The sequence below is a fragment of the Nansenia antarctica genome (assembly GCF_963989245.1).
Source record: "Nansenia antarctica genome assembly, chromosome: 10".
NCBI classification, from domain to species: Eukaryota; Metazoa; Chordata; class Actinopteri; order Argentiniformes; family Microstomatidae; genus Nansenia; species Nansenia antarctica.
The window spans coordinates 29,733,719-29,751,034 of NC_137680.1; the positions used below are offsets into that span (position 1 = coordinate 29,733,719).

Sequence of the window (17,316 nt, forward strand, 5' to 3'; positions counted from 1 at the left end):
CTAGTGTCCCCACTACTTCCTGGGTGAAAAATTATGGAACAGAGTACCACATTGGAATGTATGTTTGCACTCATGTTGAAAATGAAATGCCTATTTTCAATAAGATTGTCAATGTCATTATTAAGGATGAAGAAGCATTGTTTTTGACCACTAAGGTCATTACGATGTATTTTGACGATCACTTGAATGCTTTCAGTATTGGTGAGGTGGATGATGTGTTCACTGTCATTAGTGTGTCTCAGTTGGTGTATTATAGACCGTATGACAGGCAGTTTTCAACTGAGAATGATGAGAGGACATACATTGTGCCCTATTGCAGTTTTGTCTGATCCCAAGTGCAGAACTTTTATTTTTATGGAATGTGCCATTTTATTATTTCATGTACAAAGTACATGGCTGGGTCAATAAAGATGACTTAACAACCATTTCTGCAATTTGTCTTGTATGTATTTAGGCTAAGTGGGAAAACTGTTTTGTTGTATCCACACTACACAGGGTTGTTCTTAACACTGTATTTTAACACCCAACACCAGTGTAGTGTGAATACAACATTTTTGGTGTTAATTGTTACATTGTGGAGTGTTGAATCACTGCAAATGTGGTGTTAAATCAACAAAAAATTGGTGTTGAATCAACACAAATTTGGTTTTTAATCAACAAAAATTTGGTGTTGAATCAACACAAATTTGGTGTTGAATCAACAAAGATTTGGTGTTTAATCAACACAAATTTGGTGTTTAATCAACACAAATTTGGTGTTGAATCAACACAAATTTGGTGTTGGATCAACACAAATTTGGTGTTGGATCAACATAAATTTGGTGTTGAATCAACACAGATTTGGTGTTGAATCAACAAAAATGTGGTGTTGAATCAACAAAAATGTGGTGTTGAATCGACACAAATTTGGTGTTGAATCAACAAAAATTTGGTGTAAAATTTTTAACACCATCAAAAGTGTTACTTTAACACTCAATAAAGTGGATGCATATACACACTTTGCTGGTGTTAAAATTAACACTGTGGGTGTTAATTTAACACTAGTGATTTTGCAGTGTACCCTCCCAGCTCCGTTCCAGAGCAAGTTCGGTACGACATGTTCCATACAAAGTGCAAGACCACGGTCGGCGTCCGTGTTCACACGCCTTCCGGGGGAAAGCTGAGAGACTGTTCATACTACAAAGTTGTTTGTCACTCAAGCACGTTAATGCATAATGTATTAAAAATGTCCCGATAAGCGCATCCAGGCAGAGTGCCAAGGGCGTTGTTAACAATGTTGAAAAACATAAAAATAAAAGAGATGTTGAAAAACAAATCTTTCTCTGCCATAACGCAGACCGTGGGACTAGCCCGTCCCGCGGCTGTGATGCAGAAAGCGGCCTGACCGCGCACAGCGGGGGGGCGCCAACAACTCGCATGTGACGGTGTGGCCAGCCAGCCCGCTTTCCACGCATCAGCGGGAATGGGCAGACTGCACACAGTCAGACTGGGTGTTGAGGACACTACGAAGGGGCTACAGGCTCCAATTCTGTGTCGCTCCACCCCCATTCAGAGAAATACTGTACTCTCGAGCTCAGGGCGAACGAGCCAATATTCTCCTGGAGGAAATCTCCATTCTAAGGGAGAAAGGAGCTATAACAGTTGTACCTCTCGAGGAGACCCACAGAGGTTTCTACTCAAAGTATTTTCTGGTCCCAAAGAAAGGGGGGGGCATGAGGGCTATTCTAGACCTCCGCGTCTTGAATCAGCATCTCAGAAAATACAAATTCAGGATGTTGACACACTCTTCCCTGCTAAGTTTCATACAAGCAGGGGATTGGTTCACATCAATCGACCTGAAGGACGCTTATTTCCACATTCCGATATATCCTCCACACAGGAAATATCTGAGATTCGCTTTCCAAGAGATAGCGTACGAATATGTGGTCCTTCCCTTCGCTTCGGCCTGTCACTAAGCCCAAGGGTGTTTGTAAAATGCACCGAGGCAGCAGTGGCCCCTCTCAGACAGAGGGGTATCAGAGTGGCCACATATATCGACGACTGGTTAGTGGCAGCCACCAACCGCGAGGAGGCGGCGCGTCACACAGCGGTCATTTCGGAACACCTAACGAGTCTGGGGTTCCGAATAAACATGGAAAAGAGCATGGTGACACCCTCCCAACGCATCGCGTTTATAGGGCTCGCACTGGACTCTATCCGAGCCAAGGCGTTTTTGTCTCCAGAAAGAGTGGAGACGATGCGCGCGACTATAGCGCTGTTTCGCAGGGGCAACGTAGTTACCCTCAAACAATGCCAGAGGTTGTTAGGCTTAATGACCTCCGCTGTGGTGGCCATACCCCTGGGGCGCCTGTACATGAGAGGCATCCAGCGCTGGGTGGCCTCTCTGGGCCTGGACCCCCACCGCGACGGTCACGATTTTATAGGTTGGATGTTACGGCTCCAACGCTATCACACTCAGTCCTCAGTTTGGGTTCCTCTTAGGACGTAGTTCCTAGAGTGTGAGGGTCCATTCTGGGACAGTTGTCGTTTTACAGGCAGGTCTGTTAATACGGGAGTAAGTATATTCCCATAGTGAGATACGAAACGAATACTATGAAAGAGAACTTTAGGTTATTTACATAACCCTGGTTCTCTGAGTAGTATTCGTGAGTATCTCACCGGACCACCCTCCTTGCTTTAGAAGCGAGGAAGAGGTTGCTTGTTTTGAATGACGACAGACGCCGTGTGTACGCCTTATATAGGCGGAGGGTCCCCGTCCCTCGTGACACAAGCGTCGCCTGGGCCAGCCAATGGGCTGGCGCAGTGTAATTCAGTTTCTGATGAGGTCACGCAGGGGGCGTTCCCATAGTGAGATACTCACGAATACTACTCAGAGAACCAGGGTTATGTAAATAACCTAAAGTTCTCCAGGGCTCTGGCTCTCCTGCTGCGGCTTGGCCTTGCGGAGACACTGCCCTGTCTGTCTGGCGCTTGCGCTTCCCCTTTGCAGCTGTTGAAGGTGTGCTGTTTGACAAAAAAAGAGAAAGGAGAATTTACAACATTTGCAAACGGAGTAAAACTGGCTCACCGTATGACTCAGAGCTGCAGATAGAAAGTGACATGAAAATAAATATGTACTGTATATGTTGAGAACAACAATTCTTTCAGTTTCACACATTATAAAGTGTGCACACTGTGTAATGTATAAAACCTACCAATAGCTACTTAAATACATCTTGTTTTTGCTTACCTCCTGTTAGTAACAGTAGCAGTAGGACTGCCAGTGCTTGCAGGCTTGGCACCCTTCCCCCTCCCCCTCTCCCTCCCAGTGCTTGTAGAAGGCTCATTGTCAGGCTCACTGAAGTTGAATGAAGAATCACTGTGAAGATAGACAGGAAAATACAAGGTTACAAGTCAGACAACAGACATATTTCTGACATACACACATCAGCAATTCAAAAGCAACAAAAAGCAGGCTCAGGTGGGACACAGTCGATTCTAGCATTTTTTACCGCATCAAAATAGGACGAAATATGCCATTAGTGCAGTAGGGCATGAGTGTCCGTCGGCTTGAAGAACACCCTCGTTCCCAACCTCCGAGCCCCCTCCTCTTTATAGACCTCTGTATCTAAAAACTCAATTTCTTCTTTTTGTAAGTTATATTTAACTGTAATGGATTCATGATGGCCATTAAGCACAGTTATAAAATCTTTAAAATCCGCCTCAGAGTGTGACCAAACTCCAAAAATATCATCCAAATATCTGAGGTAGACATCTGGAAGTTTTACGCATTTGGGGAAGACATTCTGCCCCCAATTTGCCATGTAGATGTTTGCATAGGCTGGAGCAAACTTCTTCCAGATAGCGGTTCCATGCACCTGCAGATAAAATTTGGAGTTAAACTCAAAGTCGTTCCTTGTGAGACCCAACTCTAATAATATGAGACAGGCCTCATCTGGTCTCCTCGGGTGCGGATTTCTTTTGAAGGATTCCCTGACTGCATTAAGGCCTAACCGAGTGTCGATATTCGTATATAAGGAGTCGATATCAATCGATAACACGGTTTCCCTTGGTCTATTGACGTCACACAAAAGTATGTTAGAGACTCATGCCTGGAGCTTCGGGAACAGTTGCCCGAGCACTTAAGGTGCGTACGTTTCGATTCTATGGACTCTGGAAAATAGGCACGTGATCGCCCGCGCCACCGCGGGCGTGGTCTGGCAAGGGTGTTTGCTTCCCCGGTAGTGAAGGAGGCGGAGTGAACTTGGTGGAGAGATCCTGCAGAAACTAAGACTACATTTACCAGCCGGCTGATCGATTCCCGAAAGGGGAAAGCGAGAGAGAGAGACGTGAAGCCGAGGGCTGTCTCTGCCGGCTGAGCGTTATTATTATTATTACTGTTATTATTTTTGAACGTGAATTGACTTTACGCCAGCACACCCAAGTCGGGGTGCTGAGCCGTTGTGCTAATAAAAATCACGTCATTCACGTGAATAAAAATCACGTCAATGGGTGGCACGTCGAGGATGGGGAGTTAACAATGACCTGAATTACTACAAATTCAGGCCCTGATAGTGTGTTGCAGGTAGTCCACTGCAGTTGAAAACTAGGCAAATGTGAGACAGGAAGATGTTCCTGTGTGTTGCAAAACTGTCATGTACAGATCTGTGTTAATGCCAAAACTGTTCAAATGTGTCTAAGGAAACTGAGGATGAAATCCACATGAACTAGGCCTAGTAGAGTATCATCAAGAGTTAGTGGTAGATTATCATCAAGAGGGTTTTCGTCATCTTCTCTGCTGAAAGGAAATTTTCTTCAACCCAAGTTTGACTTCCACCAGCTGTGGAAGCAGCTCCAAGCAGAGAAGCAGCAGCAGAGGGTGTTCTAGGTGTAGAATGAGCAAGAGACGGTGTTCTAGGTGTTGAATGAGCAAGAGACTGTGTTCTAGGTGTTGAATGAGCAAGAGACTGTGTTCTAGGTGTAGAAGCAGCAACAGAGGGTGTTCTAGGTGTAGAAGCAGCAGCAGAGGGTGTTCTAGGTGTTGAATGAGCAGCAGAGGGTGTTCTAGTGTCAGTCCTTGTACAAGATAGGTAGAGTCTCATCAGTTTTACTTTTCGATTTTCATAATGTTGACCCAGTGTCAGCAACGGATCAAGCTCCTCTTCGGTGAAGTCCCTCATTGTGGAATCAAATTCTTTCAAATCACCAAGCTTACATTTTCCATTGGGAAAAAATAAGTCCTTTCCGACTTCCTTCAACTCTGCCATTGTGGTAGTCTTTTCTGCTTGTAGGTGTCAGGTGCCGCCTCCTCTTTTCACTTGAACTTGAATGAAAGAGTCCCTAACTTCTTCGAACAACCCCATTTGATAAGGGCGCTTCTTTTTTTACAGCATTTGTGTTCTGAAGCAGTTTTACAGAGCGATCATCCCCTCGAGTGTTTTTGAAGGCCCGTCTTTGTTTTAGTTTTGTCATCAAGCTTTCTGTAGCTTTGGAGACAGTTGTGGGTGTTCCTTCTTCGAGTGCAGCTACTTCTCTTCTGCTGTAATGCGGAATAGCTATCCGGTCTCCAATCTTGGGGACTAATTAGCTGGTCATCTGTCATCCCATTAACAGCATAGCAGTCAATCTGAAACACTTGAATGGGTATGAAACATTTAGTCATTGCTGAGTATGTACAATTATGTGGAATAAGCATGTAATTTAATGGTTATGCCTGCACTCTCTCCCTCCCTCTGTCTCTCTCACACCCCAACCTTGGCTGATATATTGCTAGAAAGGAGACGTTTATGCAAAGGATATCTTCTTAATGAATCAGAGTAAAAGTGCCTAACAATAAAAACAAAAATAATTGCAGTAAGAAAGTAGCTGGGTGGAACAATTTGCTTCTACTGTTTAATAAAACATCCAAAACCACTGTGACATTTGACATCACCTGCTACCGATTTTGCATCAGAGCCGAAATAATTTGTAATAGTACTTGCTATAATAATATTCAGAATGCTTCTCCCAAACACACATATGGCATACTGTATATTAATATGGCATATAGCCACAACTCTCTTTGACTCCTTCTAATACCTGTAGGTGTAATAACTCTGAGGATCCATAGTGACCTCTACAGGTCGATGATATATATAGCCGTGCTAAAGACCATCCATCTCCTTTCATAAACTATGTTATTCTAACATAAAGACAACTTTCAATATAAAACATTTGTCTAACACACAACCTTTCAATAAAAAATAAACTACATTCATCTTTAAGGTTATACTTCCTCTATCAGTCTCTCTGGTGGTCTCCGAGGTCTAGCTGACCTTCTCACAGCTGGTGTGTCAGTCTTTGTGGTTGGTGGAGGAGAATCATCAGTGTGTTGGTCAGGACTTACACTGAGCTCAGGACCTTCTTCCTGAAAGTTCTCCTGAGTCCTAAGTAAACTCCTGTGGTTCATCCTGAGCACTTGTCCATCTTCACATTTGAATATGAATGTGAATGATCTGGGACTCACTTCCTTCAGGACAGTCGCCTTTCTGTTCCAGGTATCATGATCCTCAATTCACTGCATCTTTTTCCAAAAGAGCTTCCACTCTCCTGGCTGTTTTTGTCATAGTTCTCTTTCTGTTCCAGTTTGAGCTGTTGCTGTTTCTTAATCACTCTTTTGTTGTCCTTTCCCGATGGAATGTGTGGCAGTGTGGTACGCAACTTGCGGCCCATGAGGAGCACAGCAGGAGAGGCCCCGCACACCAATTGTGCAGCACGGTAGCTCAGTAGAGCCAGTTCCATTGTCCCTTTAAAGATATCTGGAAAACTGTCATCTGTCAGTGGGGTTGTCAGCTAACTCTCAGGAAACAAACTTACAGGGCTGACATGTTTAAATTGCTAAATAATAATAATAATAATAATTCAAGATTTATGATTTCATTTCATTACCATGTGTGCCAAAGGTTTATTACATCCCATTATACAAGTACACGAGAGTGCAATTATTAGGCTTCAGTTTCAGTCGATATTGCAGCTGCAAGAGAAAACAAAATGGTAAAAGGAAACAATAATAATGTGTCTGTGTGTATGCATTTATCATTTAGTCCATAAAGCATCTAGTGGGACGTGTGTAGTTCCTTCCCATCCCATCTGGGCATAAAAGCTGTAATAGAAATAGAAGACAGTATTTAAAATGATTGCCCACTTGCACACCATTTTAACAAAATACTACTATGTTCATAAAATAGAATTGCTAATACAATGACTGACAAATACCTGAAGTAGTGGTGACTCACATCAAGGTCTCATCTCTCAGAACCTCTCACCTCGTCATTCTGTAAGACACATTTCAGGTCAGAGGTGTGGACACTTCTATAGTGTAGGGTTGCATGCTTTCCATAGACTCTCATGAACATAGTGTACTGTACTTGTTGAAGTCATCCTAGATACTTTCACTGAAAGAAATAGGCTAGTGAAATAATTGCAATCCACATTATTCTACAGCAAACCTACAGACATGAGTGATGTGCAGTTCGTGAATTAATCATTATTTTTGATTCCACACAACATTATCAATTACAAAAGCATTTACCTTTTCTATAATATCTCTAACAAAGCTAGCTAGCTAGCTAACAAGCTAACAGTTGTTTGGCTAGCGTAGTATACACACACAAAATAACTTGTGTACCATACCACGCCAATTCAGCTAACGAAAAACAAACAAACAAGCTTCTAACAAAGCTAGCTAACTAACAAGCTAACACCTGTGTGGCTAGCCTAGTAAACCCTGACACAGCTTAGCATGTATCTAATCCCACTACACTAGTTAACAAAGTAACACGTTTGGCTATGGCATGTAACTCACTACATACACAGCTTAGTAAACAATGCATGTAACTCACTTACCCAAAAACAGAGCAGAAGATGTACCGACAGACCACTGTCCCATGCATAGTATGTTGATTGACAAAACTTTCTCTGTGGATAAAGTACTTGAAGGCGACTTCCGTCTTGTCAACAAACACACACACGCACATGGCTATTTATGAGGATGTGGGTTGGGAGTATCGAAAGGGAAACGCCAGACACATACGAATACTACCCACCACCCAAGTTGCTAACAAACTGTAGGTATTTAGTGAATGTAAAACTGCTGGTTAAGATATTGCGTGGGTTCTTCATCACTTATATTAGCCCTATGCCCAAAAAATTGATTGCGAGGTTTCAAAATTATTGACATGCGGACCTTTTCACCAAGCTGTGACACATGAACAACTGTGTACAACTTACAGTAATGTGTGTGGTGCTATTTGCTCCCTCATCTTCCAAAATATGACGGCAACCGATCCAAATGTTCTGACTTTTACTCACTGAATACACTGCATTGCAATATTTTGGCTTGACAAGCAAGTGTGTAGTTGATTTTTTAACGCCAGAGTAATGAACACCAAAGTACTGAAACACAAAGTGAAGCACAGCTGAAATAAACTGCCATGTTCCTCAATGTTAGAGACAATGCCATCTCAGACAGGAATACCACCATTGTCATGAATAATAGCCAGGACACATCTAAGGCTGTTCTATCCTGAATGTCTGCTGCTGTAGAGATGTTATCACTCACGCACACGCACACACACACACACACACACACACACACACACGCACACACACACACACACACACACACACACACACACACACACACAGTGTGCACAGACACACGCACCCTTAATTTCATACAGTGACAGCAGACCAATCTGTGTTTCAGATACATGAAAATACAGAAAGGCAGATTGCTGCAGTCGACTACTGCATGAACGAATACAAGTTAAACAGCAGGAACATGAACCACACTACCAACAAAAGAGCCCTGTACAATAGACCCTACACCCTCATTGTCTCAGTCCACACGCACACGCACACACACACACACACACACACACACACACACACACACACACACACACACACACACACACACACATACAGCTGTATGACAGAGATCACTATTGAATAGCCTATTGTAAACCCATGTCTAATTTCACAGATGCTGAACCTCCACCAAAAACACAATTGTATTGTATGGTGATGGTATAATTGCAGTGTGTGTGTGTGTGCGTGTGTGTTCCTCGCCTTGTATTCAGACAATGAGGGAAAGTCAGAGAGGCGTGACGAGAGCAGAGGAGCAGTGAGAATATCTATGTGATTGCGTCTGTGTGTACATCTGCCAGAGAGAGCTGAGTGTGTGTGTGTGTGTGTGTGTGTTGGGGGGGGGGGAGAGACATAGGGGGAGCGGAGGTACGTGTTCATGCCTCTAGATGTGCATCTGTAGACACAGAGAACATGAATGTGATTTCTTTCATGATCGTGAAAGGTAAAAAAAATAATAAACCTATGTTCAAACCGCTGCTCAGGACGGACCGAGGAGACAGGATTCATTAGAGCACCGAAATGAAACTCATTTCGTATCCAGAAGTCTCCTTCACCTCCTCTTTCAACCTCTCCCGGTACCTTGAGTGCCATGTCAAAGTGAACGCAATTCCATCTGGTTCCATCCACACAGCCGCGGCAGAGGTGCAGCAGGTCAGGGCTGGGGCCTTTCATGATGCCCTCTCCATGGCTGTGTTTCTTTATCCAGGTCTCGGGGGTGGATCACCTGTCATCGGCTAACACTACAGACGCGATGTACTCGTCCGGGCGCAAAGTGACAGTATTGAAAAAAAATAATAATTAAAAAGCAAATGTTTCGGTCATTCCAGCTTGTGAAAGCTGCTATGTTGTGAACACGATGTGACTTGCGGTAAACAAAAACAAAAAAAACACTGTATAGTAGGTGGAACGCAGGGTTAAAATGAGCATTTTAAACGACTGGGCAGTTCTTGCATCTATAGCTCCGTCTCTGGATTTGAGAGTCCTTATACTCCTGCAGCATATCAATCATAACAAATGGTATCCCTATAACCAGAACCCCCCAGAAACAACATCCTGGTCATCGTCTCATCAGCCACTCCCTCCTCTTGAGCACCTCCTGGATGCCTTTTACACAGTCAGTCTGTGTGTGTGTGTGTGTGTGTGTGTGTGTGTGTGTGTGTGTGTGTGTGTTGGCAGACAGACAGGCAGGCACACACACACACAGACAGAAAGATAGACAGAGAGGCAGAGAGACAGACAGGCAGATAGATAGACAGGCAGACATGCACAAAGACAGGCAGACAGACGGATGGATAGGTGTGTGTGAGAGAAAGAGATGTATGTATATCAGAATCAGATTTGCTTTTATTACATTAATGTACGGATACAAGGAGTACAATTATTGGGTACAGGTTCAATTAGACATTGGCTTTGCAGCAGAATACAAAATCAATAATAAATTAAGCAGGATATAAACAACAATCAATAAAAGAATAAGCAGGATATAGACAACAATCAACAATAGCTGTATATACAATAGCATCAGAGCGTCAATAATTGAATAGGTGACAGCAGCAGAATGTGAATCAGCATTCTTAAGGCCAATGCACACGGTGTGCGATTTTGTCGCACGACAACATTCGATACTCAATTCACACCACCAAAGTTCTTCTTTGTATCAATCCGAATTGACAGATGCTGTAGACATTGATACATTCTTTAACAACCTGGATATCCCAAGGGTTACCAGGGAAACTGCAAGTGCACTTGATTCACCAATCAGCCTGGAGGAGATAGCTCAAGCCATTAAGACCATGCAAAGTGGCAAAGCACCCGGCCCAGATGGGTACCCCACTGAGTTTTTAAAGACATTTTATGGAAATTTGGCCCCCCTTCTTCTAAATGTTTTTGATGAATCCATGGAGCGTGGTTCTTTGCCAGCCACTCTAAGACACGCTTCAATTTCTTTGTTGCTTAAAAAGGATAAAGACCCCACCAACTGCGGCTCCTATCGCCCAATATCTTTGCTTAATGTTGATGTGAAAATATTGGCAAAAGCACTGGCAACCCGCTTGGAAACTGTTCTCCCAAATATCATCTCAGAAGATCAAACAGGGAGACACTCCTTTTCTAACATTCGATCACTTTTGAATATAATTTACTCTAAACAGACATCAAAAATGCCTGAAGCGGTCATCTCCTTAGATGCCGAAAAAGCATTTGACAGAGTTGAATGGAGGTATTTATTCACAACACTACAAAAGTTTGGTTTTGGTGATGGGTTCTGCAAATGGATACGTCTTTTGTACTCTTCCCCGGAAGCATGTGTTAGCACCAATAGCAATCGATCTACATATTTCCCACTATCACGAGGAACACGCCAGGGGTGTCCTTTATCTCCCCTTCTTTTTGCCCTAGCTATCGAACCTCTGTCCATTGCACTTAAGGCTTCCCCTGCTTTTTGTGGTATTAGACAAGAAGGTACAGAATATAGGGTGTCCCTATATGCAGATGACCTTATTATGTATGTAACCGACCCTGTGGTAAGCATTCCAGGGATCCTCTCCATTTTGCAAAGCTTTGGCTCTATTTCGGGCTACAAGCTTAACATCCAAAAGAGCATATGTTTTCCTGTTAACACTCCTGCCCTACAGATCCAGTCAACTGAAATACCATTTAATCTGACCAAACCCGGCTTCAAATATCTTGGCATTAACATAACCCGCTCTTTGGACTTACTTCTTAAAGCCAATTTGACCCCCCTAGTGTCCCAAATGAAGCTTGACTTCCAAAGATGGAATAACCTACCTCTTTCATTGGTCGATAAAATACAATGTGTTAAAATGAATATCTTGCCTAAGTTTCTCTATGTCTTTCAATGCCTTCCAATTTTCATCCCCAAATCATTTTTTTGTTCTATAAATCAAGCCATCACATAATTTATATGGGGTGGTAAGGTCCCCAGGATCAGCAGAACGGTGCTTCAGGGGAACCGGCGGCTAGGTGGGCTCAGCCTTCCTAATTTCTTATACTATTACTGGGCAGCCAATATACATAAACTGACATTTTGGATGCATGCACCCCAGACTAATTGGTGTTTGTTAGAAGCCGGATCTTGCCGGTCGACATCACTCCGAGCTTTGCTGTGCTCTTCTCTGCCGCTGTCCCTATCCAAACATTCGTCCAACCCAATTGTACTTTCCACCCTAATTTTTTTTTTTCAATTTCGGCGACACTTCAAATGTAAATCTCCATCCATTCTGACCCCACTATCAAACAATCATATGTTTCCTCCCTCGGTGATTGATAATGCGTTTCTCGTGTGGGGGAGAAGGGGAATTGACTCTGTCAAAGATCTGTACCAATCTGATGTGTTTTCTAGCTTTCAGAACTTGAAAGACAGATATGCCTTATCTGGAATTGACCAGTTTCGATACTTTCAAGTGAGACATTTTGTTCAGGCCCGGTTCCCAGCTTTCCCACATTTACCCCCCAGACTACCTTGGGACAAGTGTCTGGAAACCTTGCCCAACCAAAGGGGTATAATTTCACAAATGTACAATCACCTCATGTCATTAGATACTCACACTCTTTTGAAAACTAAATTAGCCTGGGAGGCTGAGTTGGGGTCGGAACTCACAGACGAGTCTTGGGATGCAGCTGTTGATAGGATACAATCTTCGACATCATGTGCACGCCTCGGGCTGATACAATTTAAGGTCCTGCACCGTATCCACTTTAGCAAGGCCAGGCTGGCTGAGATATACCCAAATGTTGACAACAGATGTGACCGCTGCAACAACACTCCTGCTGATCTATCTCACATGTTTTATTTTTGCCCCAAATTAAATAATTACTGGACCTCTGTTTTTAAAACCCTGTCTGACATTTTAGGAAAAGATTTGCAACCCTCTACCTTAATTTCACTATTTGGAATCCCGGAAGACCGCGCCACTCTGACTAGTAAACAAGCTGATATTGTGGCCTATGCCTCACTATTGGCTCGTCGCAGGATACTGTTAGATTGGAAGTCCCCTAATCCTCCATCATTTAAGGTCTGGCTTAAAGACCTTGTCTTTTTCCTCAAACTTGAAAAAATAAAATTTACTCTCAGGAGCTCCGTAGACCAGTTTTATAAGAAATGGCAATGCTTGATAAATTATTTTACCGACCTTCAAACACTCCCCCCTGATTGAGAGAAGAATTTAGTGCTAAGTTTTCCTTAATATTGATATGGCCAAGTCTTTTCCCCATTTTTTAAATCGTATTATAATTTACTGTACTGCATTGCATTGTACCTCTTTGTATTTTTATTATTTATTTATTTATTTTATTTTCTATTTTCTTATCCTTTACAATGGTGTATATATATGTATGCATACATTTTGCCGCTGTGATTCATTGCTGTATTTTTCATTCTGGAATCAAAATTGAATGTGCACAGAACCTGTATTTGTTAGGCTTTTCAAAGTAGGGGTGGGAGGGAACGGGAGGGGGGAGGGAAAGGGTATCATTTGTTTAAAAAAAAGAAAAAAACCTGAAGGGAAGAATTGTTGATGATTACTCATGTCTGTCTTGTCTACCCTTCAATAAAAATCATAAAAAATAAAATAAAAAAAAGGATTCCATCAGAATCCATTACTCAGAAAGGCTTCAAACACCATTGTAATCGTGTCAGTTCTTGTAAATTAGCCTGCACCATCATTTTATAGCCTATATCAGGGGTCGGCAACAGGCAGCCCGTGGGCCATTGCTGGCCCATCACCAATAATATTTGGCCCAGCAGATTATTTTGAGAATCCACTTTTTTTCTTTTTTACAATATCGGACCGACAGTCCCACATATAGCGCCTATAATGTCCGAATAGAGAATCGACCTCCACCTGAATAATGCTTATTGTACTTTTATCCATGTTGAGAGTGAATGACACAGGGACAGACAATCAGGCAGCGAAGCGCACTGACGCTGAACCCCTCATGGTGAATCATAAGTAGGTGGACAACACGTGGTGCTGAAATAGCCGACATGCGGTGTGTGGTTTGAAAGAAATAACACAAGCTCAGTAAACCATTCAAACGTAATGTTTACGTATATGTGACTGCAACACACATATGAACAGTAACAAAGCAAATTCAGTTTAATTTTCTGAAAAACATTGACAACAAAATCGGCGCAAACAAAAAGCAGAATCTGCTTGATCTTGGAGGGCGAGGGGTGGTGGTGCATAGGCCTACTATACGCTCCTGAAACGACAGAGCAAACACGCTATTAGGGATAATAATTACAATGAGCCATTCATTCAAAATATACAAAATACAATTAGGTTATTAAATACAATAACGACAGGCTTGGTACTCACTTAATGTGAAAAGTGGCATCTCCCATCGGTTTTTGCCGATATCTTGCTTGATATCTGGTGATATGGACGTCACTTTAATCCGCAGGCAGTTCTCAAGGTTTTTATGCATCAATCGATTCCTCTCGTGCGTCTTTATCACATTCATAGAAAAGGACGACTCGCATGTATAGAAAGGGAACATTGTGAGCACGTAAAATGTGAGTCTCACAACGGCTTTGCATTGATGAAACCAGGTAGGATGAACGTATAGTTCACTGTCCATTCCTCTTTAAATGCCCTGTTTTCACCGTCAACTTTCCTCTTTAGACCTTTGAAGAGTGACATTATGTTTATCTTGCTAGCTAGCAGGTTAAATGTTTAGCTAACTTCACCAGACACGCAAACAACCAATCCAATAATAATGTGACCTTGTCTGGGAGGAGGGGGGAATAATTATCAGAACAAAAGTATGTTAAATAATCATTAGAATAAGTTAGGCTGCGCTACATCGTCAGTCCACACATTTATTATTCAAAAATATGAAAAAGGGTGAAACTACGTTTCAACGTTGTTGAGAATCATAACACAAACTCGCTAGTCAAGCCAAAATACTGCAACGTAATGGATTGGACTGCTACCTAGTTAACTATAACACTACTTTACATTGTTAGCAGGCTCACAAAACAAGCTGTGTTAGTTGACTAGCGATGTGTACATTTTTCGAAAGAAAAGTCAAAGCATTAGAACGTCATATTTTTTTAACAATCAATTACTTAACTTAGCCTTTGATTATGTTCGGGCCCGCCATCTAGTGGCTCAATTTTTTGGGGGCCCGAGGCCAAACTTAGTTGCCGACCCCTGGCCTATATACTTGTTTAGATTAGATTTTAGATTAGATTCAGACAACGAAATGCAATAAAAAGTGTGTCTGAAGGGATTTGAACCACCGTCTTAAAATGACGAATAAATACCATGGCAGCGGTCAATACCACTAGGCCATCGTGACGATATGACGGTTTGTAGCCTGCTGCTGATATCACCACAGTAGTAAATATTATTTAATTAAAATATGAACATATAACAATAACTGGGGCTAGTATGACCTACGCATTTAATCGGTGAGCAATTTCTTGCCAAACCATTTCCCTCGCCTTGTTAATTGCGGCAGTATTACACTATTTTACATCTTATTTTTCGTCTTCATAAAGATCAATCTTCATTTCGACAGTTCGACTCTTCGGGGCTCTTTATGCCTGCGTGCACGCGCCCATATCGAGGATTTCTAAGCCGGTGTTCTATGAACACTCATGACACAAGCCTGATCCTCGTTCGAGGAATCACCTGAGGCTTGAATTCCAATCTCGAGTTGCCTGATCGCAGCATTTATTTTTATCGCCGATATACTAATCAACGTTCGTGGAATACCCCCCTGGCCGATAGCTAATAATGCAATAATAAAGAGCAAGACTTGCATGAACCTTACACACACACACACACATATACAGTGGGGGAAATAGGTATTTGATCCCCTGCTGATTTTGTACGTTTGCACACTTACAAAGAAATGAACAATCTGAACGAATGAATGAATGAATGAATGAATGAATGAATGAATGAATGAATGAATGAATGTGTTGTGAAGGCCCACAGTTTAGAGCCAGTTTAGTTTCCCCAAACCAGCCCTATTTTGCCCCTGTTATTTACTTTATTATTTTCTATACTATTCCTGTACGTTTATGAAGGTGTATGTATTGTTATTGTAATGTTTATGTATATGTTTAATGACGTGGTATATCCGGGGTGTGTCCGTGACCCGGATGCTAGGTTCGGTGGTGTATATATAGAGACGGAAGTGCTCTGTGAGTCAGTGTGTGACGAGAATCAGAGAGAGAGAGTAACGAGAGAGAAGTAACGAGAAGTCAATCTAAGATGGCGGATTCAGTAACACGCACACCGTGCTGAAGCTGAAGACCAAGAGTGATTATCGAGTTCAGAACTGTGATAGCCCGTTTAGTTGTGTCCCCGTTAGACAGCCTTGCCAGCAGCCGGCTGTTAACGTTGGACCAAGCGAGACGCCAAACTGGACAGAACCGCCGCCTCCACGAGCGGACTGCGACCGAACGCTGACTCCATCGGAGTTTACCGTGAACCACCCGGACCTGAGCCCTTCACACCTCGGCGCGGACTACGAAGAAGGCCCTTTCCCTTCGCGTTGCTACGTCACCCCCCCCCTTTGTCTGCTGTTTCCTCGAAGCACATGCGAGCTCCAACAAGGCCTCAACGCGCTCCTTGCAGCGCCAGACTCTAAGCCTTTCCAGGCTAGGTACTGTGAGTGAGTGATTGAGTGTGTGTGTGGCCGGCGGGGAGGGAGTGTATATATCTGGGGATGTATACATCAGTTGTGTAAATAAATGTGTTTGTTCATATGGGATACCGTTACCGTGTGTTTAGTTGTTTGTATGCTAAGGCTAATGCTAATTCCAATGCTAATGCTAATGCTAATTCCAATGCTAATGCTAACGATGGTAATGCTAGTCTAAAGGTTTGCTGGCGCCCCCTACCTCTATCCTCCTACACTGCCTATTTAGCTCAGAGTTAGTTAGATAACCAGCCCTTCCTAAATTCTACAGTCCTTTTAGCTACTCCCTGGTTACAATTGGTCCTTCGAGCCGGATAGGTAGTGTAGTGATAGCATGGCTGAGCGCAGCCAACCAGACCAGACAGTTACCCCCCCTTCTCCGCCCCCTGAGCCAGAGCCACGACCACAGAGAGTCCCGCGGTTGCCTCCGAGGTTACAGGAGTATGAGCTTGAGCTCGAAAGCTCACTGAGTGGTAGTGAGGAGCGCACTCCACGGGATACAGTGGTCGGAGAGGCCGAGGTGTCCGCCGGCGCGCGGGTGGCTAGCACCGAGACAGCCATCAACGAGCACCAGCCTGAGGATGAGATGGCAGAACAGCAGGGTTTTGCCGTAGAAACGGAAGAGCAGGAAGGAGAGGCCCGGTCCGACAGCGCCTGCGGGCGGAAGAGGGAGGGCCTCAGCCTTAACGATCTGCCTCCCAGTACGGCGCGCTCGAGACCTAGTTCCTGCCGTTCAGTGGCTTCCTCCCG

At 43.3% G+C, this 17,316-nt stretch overlaps 1 protein-coding gene across 1 annotated transcript in view; it reads left to right on the forward strand.

The window, feature by feature from the left end:
- Positions 1-2,131: 2,131 nt before the first annotated feature.
- Positions 2,132-17,316, forward strand: part of LOC308166840 (pre-mRNA-processing factor 40 homolog A-like) — a gene marked incomplete at both ends in the record, with an annotated part of 51,611 nt that continues 36,426 nt past the window's right edge. Inside the window, one exon of the mRNA XM_080541163.1 lies at positions 2,132-2,423. Within this exon, the coding sequence (XP_080397289.1) occupies positions 2,132-2,423 (292 nt within the window). The remainder of the gene's footprint in view (positions 2,424-17,316) is intronic.